We start from the raw sequence: 19,810 nt of genomic DNA on the forward strand, positions 1-19,810 counted from the left end.
GCTGTTACTGCCATTTCCCCGTTGTCTAACCCTCTGCTGTTTTTCCTCTCTTTTTTCTCTCCCCCCTCTTTCTTTGTCTTTTCACTACTGGTTGGAAATCTGGAAGGCTTGCTCATCGGCGCCAGCCTCTGTTAATCCCCTCCCAAAGCACCTTAGCAACGCTAGGAATTTAGAGATGCTAAAAAAAAACCACACGACGACAACGACAACAACTGTTCTTAACACTGGGCTCATATTGGCAAGAGTGGCCACATCTTGAGATGTGTGTGTGTTTTCCATAAGTAGTTCAGAACAATCTGGATGGGTGTGATAACCAAGGATCTCTCAAGAGTGTGTGTTTGTGTGTGTGCAAGTGCAGAACGTGTGGGTCTGAACGTGTGCACAGAGTGGGACTGCGTGTCTATGTAATATAGTTCCTATATAACAACCAGCAACCTGGTAATCACAGCATGTAGTCACCTGAGATACTTATTATCTAGTCTCTTTACATGTTCCCTCTTTGTCTGTACCACGGCACAAGCTGCATGCTGCTGGATGAGCGTTTGTCTTTGTGTGGCGGGCTGCACACACCTGAACAAGTCAATGATAGGCTGAAAACGAGTGAAAGAAATATATAAATTATTACAGACTGCAGTGAACAATTTATGTTTTATGGGAGGGTCGAATAAGCTTTGAAGATTTTAACTTAAAATTTGCAGTAGTTTCATAAATGTCACTCCGTGTTAGACTATTTTTATTAAACGAGAAGGGATAAGTCCAGATTGGTAAAGGGAGACTGCAGACTTGTGACTTTTGTAAAAATCCAGGCTACCATCTTGACTAGGAATCCTTAAACACTTAAACACTTTCATTCAGTGATGGACAGTGAGACCACTCAGTATGCTGCACCCCACCCCCTTAACTTGCATCTTCTACAGACTTATTCTTCCCTTTCTCCTCCTTCCTCCCCCCCAAAATCCCCGGTTCCTGTGGAGTGGCAGGTTTTGTGTGGTCCCCAGCACTGTCCCGTTTTTATCTGTCCTCTGACGGGTTACCCCGGTCCCCCTCGCACCTGCGCCGCTCCCAGGTCCCTACAGGAATGCGCTGGGGCTTGTAATCGCCTTTGTGGGGGCCATTGAGTTGTACGGCTGACTGAAACTTCCCAACCTCACAGCGCGCTGGCCGCTGAATGGGACACAGCGTGGGGCGGCTCTCCAAACCGCGGACCCTGCCAAATTCCTACAGTGGCGCTCCACAATCACTCCCACACAGGCCCCGATATACCGCCAGGCAGGAGGGACGGGGAGGGGTCGGGATGTGGTGGTGGTGATTGTGTGTGTTGGATAGACACATGGAAAAGTCTACATTTAGCTCCAGACAAGACGGACACTTTCTGCGTCGCCACTCCGGATGCACATGGCGCCCCCCCCCCTTTTTTTTGTTATTGTTATTGTAATTATTATTATTATTATTATCATCATCATCATTATTGTCACTTTGTGAAGCTGTTACAGTAAAGCAATGATTTGGGGTAACAATAAATGAAGAAGATGTATTTTAATATCTCACCTCTTAAAAAAAAAGTTCCAGTGCAGATGCTATTCCAGCAACGGTGAAATCTGGAAAAAAAAAAGCAAATAAAAAAAATGCGTTTGGTGGATGTTGTGAACAAAGTTTCAAAATAAAGCAATTTCTCATAACTTTTAGTACATTTGTGCCGCGTTTCGGTGCATTAGGTCTGTGTGCCGGCATATAGCGTGGTAGCTGTGGGTAGATAGAGCAGCACTGCAGGATTAAGAGGCAGCAAGATTGTTAAACATGTCAACGTGTAATTGCACGATAAGGCCCTTCCGAGGAATTCATTGGCCCAGTTGCTTTCTCTATTCCGCGCTAATCTCGCCCGGCACATTCGCTCTGTGCAATCTGTCTCCATAATCTTCTGTGACAGAGCGGGCGACGAGAGCAGGCTGCTTGGTAATTTTTTTTTAGGGAAGGGGGGAGACGCAGAGAAAATATGCAGAGGCGTGATAAAGTGACGCTAATTATCCCCATTTAGGACAGGGAGTGCAAGGGATCGGGGCTTTACGAACAACCGAGTGTGCGCTGGAGCTGATGGCCTCCTAGCACGGAATATATCGGTGGCTACAAGATAAGGGTATCGCACGGTGGAGAGATTTATTGGCCAGCCAGCTGTACGTGCGCGCACTCACACAAACACACATATACTCTTTCTCCCACACGCGCGCGCGAGCGCATGGCCAACCCGCAGCAGTAGCAGCAGCAAGCGCCACATAGCCTGTATACTTTGCACCCTACACTTACCCCCTCTTCCACCTCAAGGTGTAATTTATTCGGGTTAAATTTGCCAGAACGCTCCTCTTTTTAGCCTGGCGATGCGCCGTGACGCGCTCCGCCTCTCCGGGCTTTCAGTGTTAATCCGCATCTCTTCACATCAACAGATAAGATAGAAACAGATGCAAAAACACACGCGGAGGCCATCCCCTGCCATACGGTGCACGCTGTATTGCGGAGATGTCTCCATAGATGCAATTGCTTTCGGGTTTTGGAATTTCAACTAATTTCCAGACATTGTTCCTCTGATTTTTTGCCCCCTAAAAGATTAATGCGCAGCCAGACGTTACATGCTTTACTATGAGGCCTAACAGGTTTAATTGACATACCATGCAAGTCTTCATCAGTGTGAAATAGGCCCTTTAACTATGTATTTGAGATTAATTGATTTTTTTTTATGCCTAAGCAGGCATAAATTCCCCTCATTTGCATGTGTATGACTATTAGGGTATCATATGAGGCCTACAGGCGATAAAAACGGAAAATCTCAAAAACATCTGTGGCCTGTCTTCAGCCTAATATATACATATATTTCTTTTAGATTAATGATAATTATAAAAATGACGCGGGCATCTTATTCAAAATGCAGGTGTTTTTGTCAAAGGTACCAAAACCGGTCCAAAATCAAAACACTACATCTGTGAAATTCTGATGAGTCATCACCAACTCAACAAGCTACTTCTCTGTAGAGCTGTGACGAGTGGAAGTCAAAATTCAGTCCGAGCAACAGTTTGGACACTGTCAGGTTTGTGCGTCTGTTTTTCATCTAAACAGAGATTTTTCTCCTTTAATTACAATCACGGGTCGTTGGTTCACTCTCAAGTTTCAGTGGTTTTTATCGAACATGAAATTATTGTTCGAATCCCAGTTTGTGCCTCACGCACTTTGCCCACATCCCCTTTCACTTTCCTGCTATTTTGCTCGAGAGTAAAAGGAGCAAACAAGTCCCCCACCACCTTGCTGCTTCTCACATTATGGGAGTAAATAATTAGAATAAAAGCCAAGTAACATAGATTGCATTTATTTGTTAGACGAGTGATCAAGCCTCTTTAAGTGCCGGTTCTTTGATTAGCAAGCTGATGAAAATGCAGCTAAAGAAATTAGGATTCTTGTGAATCCCACCCTTTTTTTCTTTTTACCCTCTGTCGCATTCTAGCTTATAACGTACAAATCAATATATATAATCTAATAATTCACATATATTATCTGACATCACCATAAAAATAAAGCTAATAAGAGAAGTGAATGCAAGATGAACTGATGGTGCAGTTCGGGTGAAAGATTACTGACAACCCAGACTTCGATTTTTATCCCCTTATTTAAAGAAACAAATAATTTTATCTTTAAAATCTTTTTCTTTCTTTAAGACATTTTTAGATAGCTGTTCTTTGCTATCCCTGCCTTATTCTTTTTTTATAGTGTGTTCAGAACAGAAGCTGTAAAATTGGAATTTTAAAAAAATGCATCTCAGGAGATCAAACACATGTTAAAAGTGATTAAATAAAAAAAGAAATAGCTTAATATTTTCCTTTAAAAAATGAAATACACAGTGGAGAAGTTGTTCAGTTTTTAAGAGCAGTTTATACTAAAAAAAAATCTGCTTTCATCGGAAAAGAAATGAAATTCTGGCGCAAGTTTCCGTAAAGAAAAATGCAATTAGACACACTGATTAATATAATAGTAGAATAGATAATGAACTAGTTTCATTTAGAAATATATATATATATATTTAAAAAAGATTTAAGCTGCTCTTGCTAATAAAGGATTAAAGGATTCACATCTCATAAGGTTTTAAAGGGGAAAATGACATGTGCTTATTACAAATATAATCAAATTTCTATTCATAAACGAGAAGGCTTCGTTCATAACACTAACAGGTGGCTGTCATGCTAAATGTTCTTCTTGTGCGTTATGCCATCATAACTTTTCAAAATATTCAAAATCAAGCTTGTCCTTTTATATTTATATTAAAGGAGAACGCGGGCCACAATCTGGGCCTGCATTGAATATTTAAAAAAATGTTTTCATAGTATTGGAGCCTGCGTGCTACTGAAATAGAGAAAAGCAAACTTTTTAAAAACAATTTATGGACACGTTTCTAAACATGAAACTTCAGCTTCTAAAACAGCATCCTGTTAGTGAAATGGTTCCCTCACAGCCCTACAGGCTGTAGCTTTTACGCGTAATTACGCACAAACAATTGGACCATTTAAAAGCTCGAGGGATCTGTCCACCAGCGTCAAAATTTAAATAGAAGATTTTGTTTTTTGTTTTTCGTGAAGACTTCTGACGATATTCTTGTTACCTAAAACAAAACAAAACACTTCTGTAAGACCACTGTGAAAAATAATCAATCTAAGACGTTCTCTTAAGAATCAAAGCAACATCTTGTGAAATTTATTCAATTATTCTTCATTGCAATATCAGAGCTTTTCGCTCGCGGAAAAGCACTTAAATTACAACAGCGGTTGCCCGTCATCCTTTCAAATATTAAAATTATTCACAATTTACAAGAATTAGAGTGTTACAATAAAAAGAGATGATTTCCAAGAATTATGACACAGGCTTCTGCAAATGAACACAAATGTTTAAAGAAGCTGATTTTCCCATATCTTTTAAAGCACTTTCTTATGATTATGACACTTATCTCATTTTCAAATAACTTACAATAAACTCCCCCCTCCCCACCCCCGACCCCCAAAAATGATGAGACAATTGAAGCAAATCTCCCCAATGTGAAAACCTGGCGTAACCCTCAGCTAAGACTGTGAAATAAAGGACAAAAAAAATAAATAAATGATAGCACAATAACCAATATCTCAGCATCATATTTGTTATATAATTCCACTGGTGGCTATTCCAAAAAAAGCCGAGATGAATATGCTATTTACCCTTCATTTACAATATCATAAACATTCTGTACAAAATGCAGGTAGTTCTCAGGACCGGGGTTATTTTAGAAAAGAGGTAAATATTTGGTTATGGTTCGTTTGCAGTTTTCAATTATTCTATGAGTTCTAAATGTGTGTTAGCGGGACGGTCCCGTTCACTCCAGCCGTGGCGCTCTGGTAATGCTGCGGCAAGGCATGGAGTCTAGTTTGCATTGAGGGGTCCCCCGGCTCTCCGGTAGGTAAATACATGCTTATCATCTCTCTCAAGTCTCCGGGGCAAGGACCCCGTGAGTGTGTGCTGCTGACGGGAGGGCTTACACTCGGCTCCGACTTCACCAGCGACCCTAATGTCCCCATGGCAGCTGAGGAAGAGACGCCGGAGCTCTGGTGCTGCGTGTAGGTGATCCCGCCGTAGCCGGATGGGGAAGCGTTCATGTAGCTCTGAGAGTTCGAGATGGGGCTGTACTGCAGGGCTGTCATGTCATAGCGGTGCATGGGCTGGGGGTTGTGTGAATGATGGTGGTGTGAGTGGTGGTGGTGGTGCGCTCCGCTCCCCGGGTGCTGGCTGTAGGCTAGCTGAGCCTCCTGCATCATCGCTGCGGCCGCCGCGGCAGCAGCCACCTGCCCCGAGTACGCACCGTTCGCCCAGCCGTTCATGTGCGCGTAGCCGGAGCTGGCGGAACCTCCGTGACCTCCGGGGCTCTCCAACCTCTGCCCGACCCCGGATGAACCCATGCCAACCCCTAAACCAACTCCACCGCCACCGCTCGGCCCAGAAAGAAGTCCACCAGCAAGGGAATATTTGTCCTTTTTCAGCAATGTCTTGGTCTTCCGTCTTGGTCGGTACTTGTAATCCGGATGCTCCTTCATGTGCATGGCTCGCAACCGTTTAGCCTCGTCGATGAATGGACGCTTTTCAGCCTCGGACATCAGCTTCCACTCAGCGCCCAGCCGCTTGCTAATTTCAGAGTTGTGCATTTTGGGGTTCTCCTGCGCCATCTTTCTCCGCTGCCCACGGGACCACACCATGAACGCGTTCATAGGTCTCTTCACCCGCTCCTGATTCGCTTTCGACCCGCTATTCGGCCCCGTTTGCCCCGTCGTCGTGTTCGTTTGGGGGCCGGGGGAATGAAGGTCAGTTTCCATCATCATGCTATACATTCACCTGGTTTTTAAACTTCGCCACCAACAGAGAAAAAACAAGTCACTTTCACAACAGGTCAGGCGCACACAGGTACGGGTGCGCTCGAGATGACTGGGCTACAAAATTAATATTCTACCCCAAATTGAAATAAACACGTGATGAAAATTAATCCGAAAAGGCATATAAAATGTTCTCCAACCAGCAGTTCGCCCTGTTTTCGCCTGGGCTGGTTCACATCCACTGTGATAGAATGCGCATTTGAGCCACTTTTCCTGTCGGAGTTGAGAAGTTGGTTAAAGCGGCGGCCATATGATGAGCACTGACAGCGGTTAAATGAGCCACAAGCGGCCAATGAGGCTCTAGCAGCGGAATGATTTGCATGGCGTTTGGTCAGGTGACTAGAGGACCATAGAGGAAGAACACACCGGAGGAGGAGGAGGAGGAGAATGAGGAGGGAGAAAGGAGGGTCAATCCCACAAATAGCACGAGGCATTTGAAATTTCCAAACACGCTCTCGAAGACTTCATCCACAAAAATAACGAAGATTTGTTAGCACTGATGTAGCGGCCAAACAGTGGGTGCAGTCTGTGATTAGGATGAGTCAAACATCTCAATTTATTTATATTAAAAAAAAAATAGGTTAGACTATGGCTGCTGATTTTTTTTTTTTTAAAGAAGGAAGAAATCAGACAGCTTATAAATTAGGAAGCATAAAAGTGTGGGTAAAATTCTTTTTTACCTTCAACTTTCTTCCCAGATTTGACATTGAAAAGACACTTCCTCTCCTATTTAACAAGTTATACTCACATTCGCAACGCGCACTAGAAGCCTGGGCCTCACTATATTTATGCACAGGATTTGCAATACACTCTGCCCCCAAACTAGTCTCAGACGACTTGATGCTGAGCAAGCGCCTCAGATATCAAATTTTAAACCATCTCTCTCCCTCTCCTGTGCCCCCTCACCCCTACCCCCTCCTCCTCCCAGGTATGTAATTAAGGTTTGAAGTAATAGCAGGTGTCAGATAGAGAAATTAAGCGCATTTATAGCTGAAAACTATTTGAAAGAGATGTGGTTAAAAGAAAACTCTTGGTCTGAGAGACGAAGCCCAAGAGGATGGATAGTCGTATAATGACGTGAAATTGCCGGGGCAAAGAGCCATTATCGCCGTCTGCTGGTGATGGTGAATGAGTCCTGGCCACGCGCCCGCGTGCAGCTATAGATGAAAAGAAATACTACACGTAAACTGTCATTTTTAGTGGATATGTTGTGGGTCTGTTAACGCCTCTTATTTAACATCCAGTCAGGTATTCCGTTTGTTAAAAAAAAAAAATACACGAGAGGGGAAAGCGGTCTGTGTCTTCGAGTCCGCGCATATATAATCCAGATTTCACAGCTGACCTCCCCTGAAAAGCCCAATCAACCTCTAATTGAAAGGGAAAACGAAATACCACTTCCCGCGGCGAGACTAACGATTTAATCATTCTATCGTTCTTTTGCTGTTTTTATTTTAATTGGAGCTTAGCTTGATATGGTTCTCTGTTTAGGACCAGAGGGAGCAAGATCACTCGGACGGATCCGGGCGTTTTTGGTGATAGGGTTAACTTGATGTCACGGTGGTCAATAAACGGCAAACGTGGCTTAAGGCCCGAGGGAGATGGCAATGTAATGATGACACCCGGAGAGCTTTGGGGAGGTGAGTGCGAGTGAAGCGATCACACACACGCACGCATAAAAAGAAAAAGAAAATAAGAAACCAATTCTTGTCTCATTATACAGATACAGCGATTTGTCAGTATCTGCTCAATATTGAAAGTCTAATTCATAAAAACATTTAACCTTCTTTTTTCTTTTAATTTAAACATATTTGAACTAAATAGTGTAAGCACACATATAACACCGCTAATATTAAACCGGCCTATTAATAAATGTATTAAATACATTTTCATGCTTTTCAGATTTCTTAAACCTGCCTGGACCCTGCCCTGACACGACTCTGCTTTAATTCACACCAGTGCTGCAATGCATCAATGCATCTCCAGCAGTTATTTTAAAAAAGTCGACATCCTGATGAAAAGATTAGAATTGTTATCGTTAGCTTTCTTAAATAGCCAATAGTAAGAGAAAATATGACTTGTACTATTACTGTCACTCTTGTTAGAATCATACTATTATTGTCGTTATTTATTCTCCGTGCTGAGTGTCTTTAGGCTTGTACGCACAGGATTAGCCTTTACAGTGACATTGGGACCCTGGTGGCCCCTGTTTACTTTCTCTGTCATTCCCCGTCAGTCACTCCTCTTTTAACAAACCTCCTTTCAAACCTCCTCGCTCCTTTTGTGCGCGGCCTTTGTGACGGGTTGTGTGCGCACTGTGATGATGGTGCGCGACTGGGGCCAAGGGTCAAAGCGGTTATCCAACCCTCCCACCCTCCATGGCCACAAGAAAATAAAAAATATATATAAATAAGTGAACAATTTTAAATAAATACACACAGCTTGCGTGCCGACTCCTCGAGCGCAGCGGCCAGCGGGTGCTATTATGCTTTTTTTTTTTAAAAATTTTTTTATTTTACTCTGCGTCCAGGAATCAGTCCCACGCAAAGGAACCCCTTAATTAAACAAAAAAAAGAAAAAAAGAAAAAAAAAATCTTTTGACTGGCTTCCTCCCTTTCATCATCTTCTTCTTCTTCTTCTTTTTTTTCTTTTTTACCCCTTGATGCAGTTAACCTGAGCGGGGACAGCGTTTTTACACGGCTGTGGCTGTGCCCCAGCAGTGCACAAGAGCCGGCGCTCGTGGAACTGGGTGGCGTTAGTTTTAAGGAAGTAAAAGGAGTCCTGAACACCAAGGACACAAAACGTGGAGCTAATTATTCAAACGAGTTTAAGAGACAAAGCATCTGCTCCTTAGCCTTAAATTACACATCCTAAATCTAAAGATGTGACGGTCAGCCCCCCCGCCCCCGCCCTCCCCACAACCTACGGAAAAGTAGAAACACCAAGACAAACATAGAGTCCTGAGTGAAAACAGGCTGCCACTGGATAGTCTAATGCGTCCCCTCGTATTTTACACCATCAAACAGTTATTATTGTTTACGGCGAAACAAATGTAGGCGCCGGCGAACCACATCCGATCTTCTTCCCTCGGAAAAATCTAACTGAGCTGGTTGAAGAGCAACTTGTAGGATCATGAAGCCACAGTGTGAGCTTTGCGCAGCCCCTTGTGGAGCTCACTTGTTCCAAAATAAAACGACAGCCTGCAGCTGGAAACACATATTATCTGCACTGCACTGAACACAGACGCTCCGAAATAAAGGCTGTCAACAAGACATTTATTTCAGCAAGCGGAAACGCCGAATTCAGAAAGCGTTCAAATTCGCTTCACTCTGTTAATATTATAACAATTTTGAGAATTAATTCCACCACGCGTTAAAAAGGCGATTTTACGCACAACAGACAGTTTAACTACAGATTAGATGTATATAAAAATGACTTTCTTGCGTAAGGAATTGTAATATGCAAACTTACGCATGTCCCCCTCGTTCCCTCTACTCCAGACAAAGTGGGAAGAATTCTCCCTCCATGCTCCTAAAGCCGTCCTAAACCCCTCCAAAGCTTCATGTAAGACCGCTACTCCCACTACAATCTGGCCGCTCGAGTGCCAAGGCCATCCGTGCCCGGTGCCCAAACCCACCACTCAACACACACTGAGGGGCAGAGACAAGAAGAAATGACATTTATTATACACTCTAAAAAAGACAATTCCAAGTTATTGTTTCTCTCTGCAAAAAGGGGGCTTGCTTCTAACATAATGAAGCGTCTTTTGTGTGGCACAGAACAATACAAAACAAGTATTCTAATAAATAGCCACTTTTTTGTGTGTGTGATGGTGGGGGGAGAGGAGTGTGTGTGTGTGTGTGGGGGGGGGAGGGGGGGTGCTCTCCAGGATGAATGGGCTGGAGCGGCGGGGTTCTGAAAGGCAGCTGTGCCGCATTCGGAGAGGAGGGGCGAGGACTTGGCGAGGAGCCCCCGCACCCCCTTCGCCTCCTCCTGGATACTGACTCCCATTACTGATCCTGGAACAGAAAAGGACGCAAAGGTGGGGGGGAGGAAAAGGGGTGGGGAGGGGTCGGTATTGACTTTGGAAGCTGTTTTTACTCAGGACATACACTGTTTCCTACAATATGATCTTGGAGTCATCAAATATTGTCTCATGCTGTGATGTCCACAGAATCCAATTAGATGTAACCTGCACAGCTTGTAAGCATGTGGTTTTGACAGCTTCTAGGTGGGGAAGGATTTAGCCTACACACACTCACTCACACACACACACACACACACACACATATAGCATACAAAAAACATGCAACAGCCACACAGCTGGGCTGATTAAAGCTTTCCTATCTACACACAGGTTTACCGTTTTGAGATGCAGCATGTGTTTCACACACATGGTTCGGTCTCCTCCTCTGAACTCACCGTTGATTGCTTCACAGATTAATTTCTTCCCCGGCCTAACCCTCACATGTCACATTTGTTTTGCAAACACAGGACCAGAGCCCATTTGAGCAGCTCCTTCATTGTTAATGGATTCAGCAGTGCTTCTGCTGCTGCTCCTCCTGTTGCTGCTCCTCTCTCCCTCCAATGCCTGTTGCAGCATCCCTGCTCCAGGGCTGCCAGAACTCACAGACTCCCTGACTTGTAGCTGATGGGTGTCTTTGCTGCAGGCATCCATCTGCCTACTGGGGGAACCAAGGTGGAAAAACTCCTAATAAAAGTAATTTCATGCTTTTTCATTCTTTGCCAATAAAAATGCTCTAGGAATGCTTTCTTACAAACGTTCATTATTGTTTAGTAACCTAATCAGTTTAGAAGGGCACACAGGGCTTATGTTATTATCCCTCAAAATGTTTTTCTTTTCAATTTGTTTTAAAGCGAAAATACATTTCATAGATGCCTAAACATAGATACATAGATGCCAAGATTTCTTCCTGGTGTGCAACATCAAGATAACCCTCAAGGTGTGAGATAACCTACTGGCTTATTGCGTTAAACCACTGGTGGTTAACCAACACTTCCTTTTTTCTAAATCTACTTTCTTCCCAGGACAAAGAGAAGCCACCTTGCAGATTAAAACAACTTCTCCACGCTGTCAGGTTTTACCGATTCGCCGGTGAATATTATGCGAGATGTGTTGCATCAAATAAGCACTACAAATAAACCACATAAGTGGGAGATTGACATAGAGTGGCAAGCTAAGTAAAAGTGGCTGGGTGAGAGAGGGGGTGGGGTGGGGTGCAGGGTGAGGTTGGGTGAGACAGCCCGAGAGGGAGATAAGATCAAGTTCAGACCTAAAAGCGTTGAGGGAAAAAAGTGAGCCAATTGGCTAAAAGCAGAGGTCTTAGTTCAGTTCATTCTGTCTATCTCGAATCGCAATCATATGGCACTTAAAAATATGAAGACCTCAGTCAGCGATGTAATGTGATGTATCATCTGTTGCATGGGTGGAGAGGCGGTGTTTAGAATAGTTAACCTGGTTTATATGTAGGATTTCAAAATGTATTTCAGTAAATAGCTTAATGTCTTTATTGAGTCTCAAGCAGGATGGTAACCCCAAACTGCCAAAGTGAAAGTGTGTATTTTTTCTTTTTTCCCCCCTGTTTTTTTGACAAAGAGAACATAACATGTCATTCAAATCTGGGGCACTCTTGTCTACAAGCAATTTGTTCTTTTGTTGCTCCATGTGCTCTATTTTCATCTTCTTCTCTTGTTAGAACCGTGAGAGAAGAGCATATAAGGGTTTGATGGAGTGGTGAGTCAGAGACAGGATGACATAAAGAGAGAGAAAAGTGAGAAAAAGAGTGAGTAAAAAGAGAGAGAGAGAGGAGAAGAGAGGGGAGAGAGAAAGAGCAAGCGAGAGAGAGAGACCAAGAAGGCCAATGTCAATCCCACAGCAAACAGCAGCGGATAATCATGGGCTTTAGGAAAACACTGTGTCCATAATGCTATTACCCAGGATTACCTACTCCAGCAGAGAAGGCGAGACTCTCTTCACAATGTGCCACAGACCTTTCAGATAATCATCTTATCACAGATGACAAACCCAGAAGAAACATCCCATTATTCAAGAAAGAGGGGGGGAATCTACAGCATGTTTGGATGAAGACATATTGTAAGCCTAAATTATTCGAGTGAAAAAATATCAGATTTTGAAATTAGTACGCCAGCCGCTTCCTCACTTCCTCTCTTTCATTCGCTCACTGTCTCTTTCTCCCAGGGTGCTTTCTCCTTTTCCCGCAGGGCAATTAGAGACAAGATTTTATGCATTGTTCAGCTTATCAATTAGCCATAACACCTTCCCCTCTGATTGGTCTGTAATGAACATAATGGTTTTAACAGTCAGGAGTTGCAACTCTTAGAGGTGCTGTGCTAATGGTGTCGCCACGGCGATGGAGTCACAGTAACAGCTTTGCGGAAAAGCAGAAGGAGGAGGAGGGGGTAAGTCAGCTCTCCCTAACACATCTCTAATTAGAGCTCACAGTCAGTCATTACTGATGTAATAGGGTGTAACACTAATGGCTATCAGGCAAGCCTCCACAAACAACAGAGGGGGGCTCTTGTAAGGTGAGAGGAGCAGAAAATTTACGGAGGAGGGGGGAAAAAATGGGAGATTATGGTGAGGAGACAGGTGAAATGGAAAGTTGGGGTGTGGAGTGGTTGGGTGTGGGGGTGTGGGTCAAGGAGTGATTCAGGGAGAGTGTGCCTTGCAGCAGAGAAGGTTTTTAAGTACAGTAGTCAGACAAGGTCAGGGCCCATTAATGGAAAATCTTTCTTTGATGATAGTGAAATCTGTCACGCTAGACTTTGGGCAATATATAGAGACTGACAAGACTGAAAATGGTGAAAATTAAGGAGACATGAGGCTGGTTCAGGGAATGTAGATGACTGAGAGCGAGCCGGCGTGGCTGTGAGGGAGGACGGCGGTGAAGGCAGACTCCTAGTTAACCACTTTGGCACTTAGACCTTGTTAGCACTGATGTACTCCGCAGTCCCATTCAGCCATTGATGCATGTTTTTACACTTTTCAGCACAAATTGCTCTGGCTGTAGCAAAACAGAGTGACAGAGGTAAAGATAAGGAAGATGGTTGACAGGAAACCAATGTTGGGAGAAATGAAAAGTGAGAGATGTGAAAAGAAAGCCGCAAGCGCTGCTCACTGCATCTATCCAAAGAGAGAAACCAAAGTATGAGTAACTTTAAAAAAAAAAAAAAAGATCTTTACACTAATTTGTAGTTTATTTCAATATTTATATACAGTGCTATCTATATGATGCACCACACAGGATGATACACATAGTTTTCAGTATTATCCTGAACTAATGACACACATTTTCTGTTTTCAAGCTTGGTAACTTTCTTGGTGATCATGAAAATAGGCCACGCTAACTGGAATAAAGGTTTTCTTCTGTGCTTGCTTCACCCAGGATCAAAAGTTGCAAAGACCAGCCTCTGTAGGTTAACACTGATATTCGACCACTTTATTTGCACACACTGGTGTTAATTGGCATTTGAGGTCATCACTGATAGTGTAAATGGTGGTGAAAATTGGTGGATTAGTCTTTGCATCGGTACAACTGGTAAGACAGAGGCAAGACATTTCTGTTCTTGTAATCCACCCATTAGTTCGCTGACTGTCTGTGACTTGAACGCCTCCAAAAAATTTTGGTTATTGTGAAACTGTGTGTGAAACAAGCTTCAGGGTTTACAAGTTTACGGTCAAAATCCCAAACTTCAAGTCTTCTTTAACACAACATGGCATTCATTTTCGTAACCGTAATGATGTGGCTGATGAGTTTTTACCTTATGGGTGTCCACAGCATTCTCAACCAGGTTCCAGCCCAAATTCAAGTTTACGAACAATACCCAAACAAGCACTAAAGCTAGATGAGCAATTGCCTAAATGCCAACTACAGGCTTCAAAACAGGTGCGCACAAACCAGTAGATCTACGTTACAGTGACTAGTCCCACCTTTTACACAGTTTATCTCTATTATTTCTTATCTGCTGGTAGGTCACTGGAAAGGACTTAAGCAAACCCTTGGAATGCTTCCTCTCTGCTCCCTCCTTCACACTCACAAATCCCACGATGTCTTCTAATCCATCTGAGCCATTGGTAACCAGTTTTGTAGATGTAAAACATCACTGACAATGTATTGTGTCATTTTCTTGTTTTTTTTTTCACTGCTAATTAGCTGTTTTACAAGGTTTGAAGCTTGAAGATTGTTTGTAGATCTGTGCTCCAAATCTACACATAATCTCAGCCTTGCTGAAGGTGGTTTAGCACTTACTTGCTAAAGTAAGAAAGACTGTCTAGTTGGTACAATACTCCCCGCTGGCAGCAGCCTCCCCCAGCAGGACAATACATCATCAAAACTGTTCAGTAACAGTACAAAAAAATCACAAATATCCAAATGAGCCTGATCTACAGAGCTGCTACTACTGCACATTCACCCAGTGTATATACTATATGTGTGTGTATATATATATATAATGTTCCCCCCCCCCAATTTTTGCACATGTCGAGGAGCGTGTCAGGCTACATTTTACTGTGTGTTATACTTGTATAACTATGCATGTGACAAATAATAAAGAACCTTGAACCTTGAACCTTGTATGCTGACAACATATTTTCCTCTTTAACCAAGAGGATGCAGTATCCATAATTTCCCAAAAGATTTTCGGATTTTGATCGATCAGATCACAGGACAGATTTCCACTTTGCCTCAGTCCATCTTATTTGCTTGGGCCCAGAGAAGGCTGCAGTGCTTCTGGATCCAGCAACCATTTGTGCCAATGACAATGAGACTTCCTGCATCCACGCAGTGATTTCCACTACACCATCAAGTCTGTTTTTAATGCTGTGCTGCCCAAGGGATGGAGGATTACTGCGGTTAAATATTGTTTTTTTGACTTTTACCATTTGTCCAGAGATTTCTTTTAATAATATTATATACCGTACATAAGAAACACCCCAAGTTTTGGCAACCATACATGGAGAACTATGCTTCTTCAGTTGTTGAAGTATTTGCCTGGGCAGTTTCACACAGTAGTAAACCTCTTCTCATCTTTACTTCTGAGAAACAAGCTTCCTTTTATACACATCCTTGTTACTGACTTTTTGCTAATTCAGTTTAATGTGACTGCCACTTAAATATGGATTTCAAATGATTTGCAAACATAGCCTTTCTGATTCTGATTCTTTTTCTATTTACACATCCTACATCACAACTTTTTTCTTTGCTTTTCTTTTCTTTTTGGAAACTGAGCAGTGAGGAGACTTTAGTGTCTTTGTTGTCACTAGGATGTGAAGTTGAACCTTGAAGGAGTATTGTATGTGTAACCTATTGTGTAGCTTTACTAACGACGGCAGCAGCAGCTTGGCCTTTGAGGAGCTGCAGGACTTCAGGGGGGCTCTCTATTTCCGAACTCAGCCTTGAAAGTGTGTTTGATTGTGTTTGTGTGTGTGTGTCTGAGACAGAGGGGGGGCTCCTCAGTTGCCGAACTATAGTCCCTCACCCAGAATTTGAAATAAGGTCATCGTCCCCGGGAGGCCCCAAGTCAAAGCCTTCCTTCTTCACCTGCCCTTTAACTCTCCTCATCGCCCTCATTTCTTAATTTAACTCTTCACCTGAGTCCCATGTTTCTTTACTCCCCTAACAGCCCTTCCCCCTTTTTTTGTTTTGCATTGTTTATACTTTAACACTTAGCCCTCTAATACATTCTGTAGATAAACGCCAACCAAAGGAAGCATAGACACGAAAGACCAGCATCACAATGACTCTGCCACTTCAACTAATATGGAATATTATGCTTTACCTCAAAAGTTTGAACTTGTTCTTTTTGTTTGTTTATTTTTTGTCTTGTCTTGTGCACAAAAATTGAAGCTCCCAATTATGTCATTGGGCCTTAAAACTGTAATTTGATTGGAGAAATGAATTTTATGGATTAGCGAGACAATAAAAACAAAAATGGCATTGTTCGTAGATAAGACAGGTAATAAGTGTATTAAAGCTTGTGGTCTGTGTGTGTGTCTGGAGCAACACAGATGCATATCCAATAGGATGCAGAGTGAGCAGGACAATAACGCACCATTCTTATGCTAATCAAGGAGGCCATTAATGTTTACATTCAAAATCAGGCCTTGCAAAGAAATGCATTCACTCCCTGCTAAACTGGGATAATTAGTTCCCTCTTAAACCCATATTCCATTAACTCAGGTGAATCCATCTGAGTTTCATCAAATTTCTGCCTCATTTTGCATAATAATACAATTTAATAGATAATGACATATTCAGACTACTCTGGGAAAACAAGCACCTATAAGAGAATATTATATGTGTAAAAAAAAAGGCATTTTGCTCTATTTTACATGTATCTGAAAATATTTAAAAGCATTTCCTATAAGTCAGCAGGACTGATTTGTGCATAAATTAAATCTCTAACTGTAAACGGCTTATTAGAGATTAGTGACTGATGCATTTAATGCTCTCTGCAGAGTTTCTGCTCACTTTGTGTATACGACACATCATATTACACTGTTATTGGAGTGCGTTTATGTCTACAGAGAATCCCTGGAATCATCAGTGACATAACAGGCATTGCATTTAACTGGAATGTAGTTTGATACATATTTGTGTGTGTGTGTGTGTGTGTGTGTGTGTGTGTGTGTGTGTGTGTGTGCGTTTCCTTGTGTTTGTGTCACTAAAAGAAGTTTTTTTAATACATTCACACATGCATGCTTGGGCGTATAAAGCTAAGCAGTTCCCATCAATATTCAGACTTTATCCCACCAACAGTTTTATAGAGCCAGTCACTTTTCCCATGGTGTGTGTGTGTGTGTGTGTGTACGAGTGGGTGTGAGTGTGCATACGAAGAAGCAAGTGCAGTCTTATTCAATATAAACCTTTAAATAATTTTTAAATAAAGTATTTTTTCTTCTTCTCATATTTTAGCCTTTATGTAATATGTATGTTTTTCATATCCTCATTTGGAACACAGACATTTAGTATGCTGAAAACACTTATGATTTATATAGGTGAGTAGCTTCACATGTCTCTCTTTCACTCACTCACACATACACGCGTACACACACACACACACATGCGCACACACTGTAATGGATAGGAGCTGGCTGAGGGCGTCTGTCAGGGGCGACTGTTCTAATCAGAGCAGTGGGGAGAGAGATAAAGGAGAAAATAATGAGTGTGGCATCAGGCCTTTCATAGCGCAACAAAAGGCCACGGGATCAGATAGACACACACAATGTGGAGAGGAGAGGAAGGGAGGAGAGGAAGAGAGGGAAAAGAGAGAGGGAGGGATGGGAGAAGGCAGCGCGGTGAAAGAGAACAAGGGATGGACGGGGGAATGGGTTTGCAAATATGCCTTCTTGCAAGCGTAGGTGATGTAGGCAACATTATGAAATGCAAGCTTATGTCTGGCTTCACTCGAAGGATGCCGTCAAATGGAGTGGATGGATGTTTCTATGACAACATCAATCATTTTAGCACAGAGTAGTCTTTCAGCAAGTACTGACTATAAATGCATTTGCCAGCACACATCCCTCCTTTTTTCCGTCTCAAAGACTTTGCTGGCCTCGTGCCCTCTTTCTTACTGCAGATTAGTGCTGCTTCATTTACTGCGTGTGATAATTTCCAGTCATCCTTTGATTTTTAATGCTTAATTTATCCAGATTACACTCCTTTGATTATTAATGCCTAATTTAGCCTGATGACACCAATCATTAGATGGTACCCAAACTGAAAGCAAACAACCTTAGTGGTCTTCCAATGTACCGACACAGCCTCTTCTACAGATAATGATACCGTTCAGAGAGCCCTGTGAGTGTTAAGTCAATGCCCACATTTTTACCCAAACTCCCATCAAACTTTAAAGAGAAGAGAAATACTAATTAGAAACTGCAAGCTAGGAGAAATGAGCAGGCAGACTCAGAACAGAAAATCCTATTCAGGGACTTAATGAGCTTGTCGAAGCTGAATAATTGATTTCTAATTCTAGCCTGCAGCTGTTGACCCAACCAGGGAGTGTTTTGAATGGAACTGAAATATGTTGCGCTCTGACTTGGCACTGTTGGCTTTCTGGTAACAAAACCATTATCAGATACTCTCATGTCTACCTCACACTTTCAGGTTTTGTTTAAACCCAGATGTAAAGTTTCTTATTCAATTACTCGGCTGCCGTGTACCAACAAATATACCCAGGCTCACCCTTTGTACTCCCTTGACACCTTAATCCTGCCACAAATCTTGTTTAATATTTCAGACTTGCAGATAATTTAGTAAAAGGCTGTTTGATTTGTACCCCCCCCCCCCCCCCTTTCCCAAAAAAGCCCAGTAAGGTAAACTCTCCCAGCGTTTTAAGCATTGGGAACCACAGTCCATATCAGATTGTAGGTGTTTTATGTTTCGCTCATTTGCTGCGGAGTGATTCTTTGTTGCCCTGTGTGGACGATCATATCCTGGGGGCTCTGGGGCAGGAATAGCATAGAGCACCCTGTGTGTGAACCACAGCCGCCCAGCGTCCCTGTAAGATGACCTCACGGAAAATAGGCCTAATTATTACCGTGACAGCCCATGCTATCATATTCTGCCAGATCAGTCACTACAAGGGAGAGACAGGAGGGGGGGAGGAGCGGGGGAGAAGAAAAATTAACAGAAATATATACCACTGTGCCACCAACCCCACCCCCCCACCCCAAAAGTGCGCATTTATTTTTAATACCCTAATCAGCAAGTCCCAAAGGTGGTTTGGCTCTCACTCACCTGCACAGACAGACGTAGCCGAGCACAGGTAAGGCAGCAGTGAGAGAGCAGGAGGAGGTGAATTGGGAGCAGAGCCAGAATGAGGCCAGTTTTTATCGTGAGAGGCACCGGCTCGTGCTGCGGTTCTGATCGAGAAATGAAAAATTAGCGTGCTCATATTGCATCCTCTCATGTTCTAGCAAAATAATTGCCTCAAAAGTTGCCAACACACAACCCCAATTTCTTTCTTTCCCTTTAAGAGGAAATTTCATTCTGTACAGTAGATAGTAGATGGAAGGATGAAGTGGTGGGGGAGCGCAGAAGTAACACAGGGGGGCCCAGGAGGACACGGTAATTACAAGATACAGAGGTGAAGGTAGACAGCAGCGATTAACTGAAGGACTGTCCTACTCCTGAAGCCATAGTCATTAGGGCTGGATCATTATATGATAGATTTCAGGGCTATTTGCCTGGTTTTGTTCCCAGAGACAGTATTCCGAGAGACACCCTGGGAATGGGACATACTACACCAATAGCTACCTCCGTGAGAAAAAAACATGGCAAATATCAATGCTCTGTGCTGATGTGTGGTAGATGCTAATGATTATACTTGGATGCTTTCATACC

At 42.8% G+C, this 19,810-nt stretch overlaps 1 protein-coding gene across 1 annotated transcript; it reads right to left on the bottom strand.

Moving 5' to 3' along the window:
* Window positions 1-1,484: 1,484 nt before the first annotated feature.
* Window positions 1,485-6,970, bottom strand: sox1a (SRY-box transcription factor 1a). Its single transcript, XM_005942198.3, has 2 exons — window positions 5,541-6,970; window positions 1,485-1,598 (listed from the first exon to the last, which is right to left on the bottom strand). Exons 1-2 carry the CDS (start codon window positions 6,381-6,383, stop codon window positions 1,578-1,580), a joined length of 864 nt encoding a protein of 287 aa, XP_005942260.1. The 5' UTR covers window positions 6,384-6,970; the 3' UTR covers window positions 1,485-1,577.
* Between the last annotated feature and the right edge of the window lie 12,840 nt (window positions 6,971-19,810).

The sequence above is a fragment of the Haplochromis burtoni genome, unplaced genomic scaffold, assembly GCF_018398535.1.
Source record: "Haplochromis burtoni strain Fernald_Lab_line unplaced genomic scaffold, NCSU_Asbu1 Contig_333, whole genome shotgun sequence".
In the NCBI taxonomy this organism is placed as follows: domain Eukaryota; kingdom Metazoa; phylum Chordata; class Actinopteri; order Cichliformes; family Cichlidae; genus Haplochromis; species Haplochromis burtoni.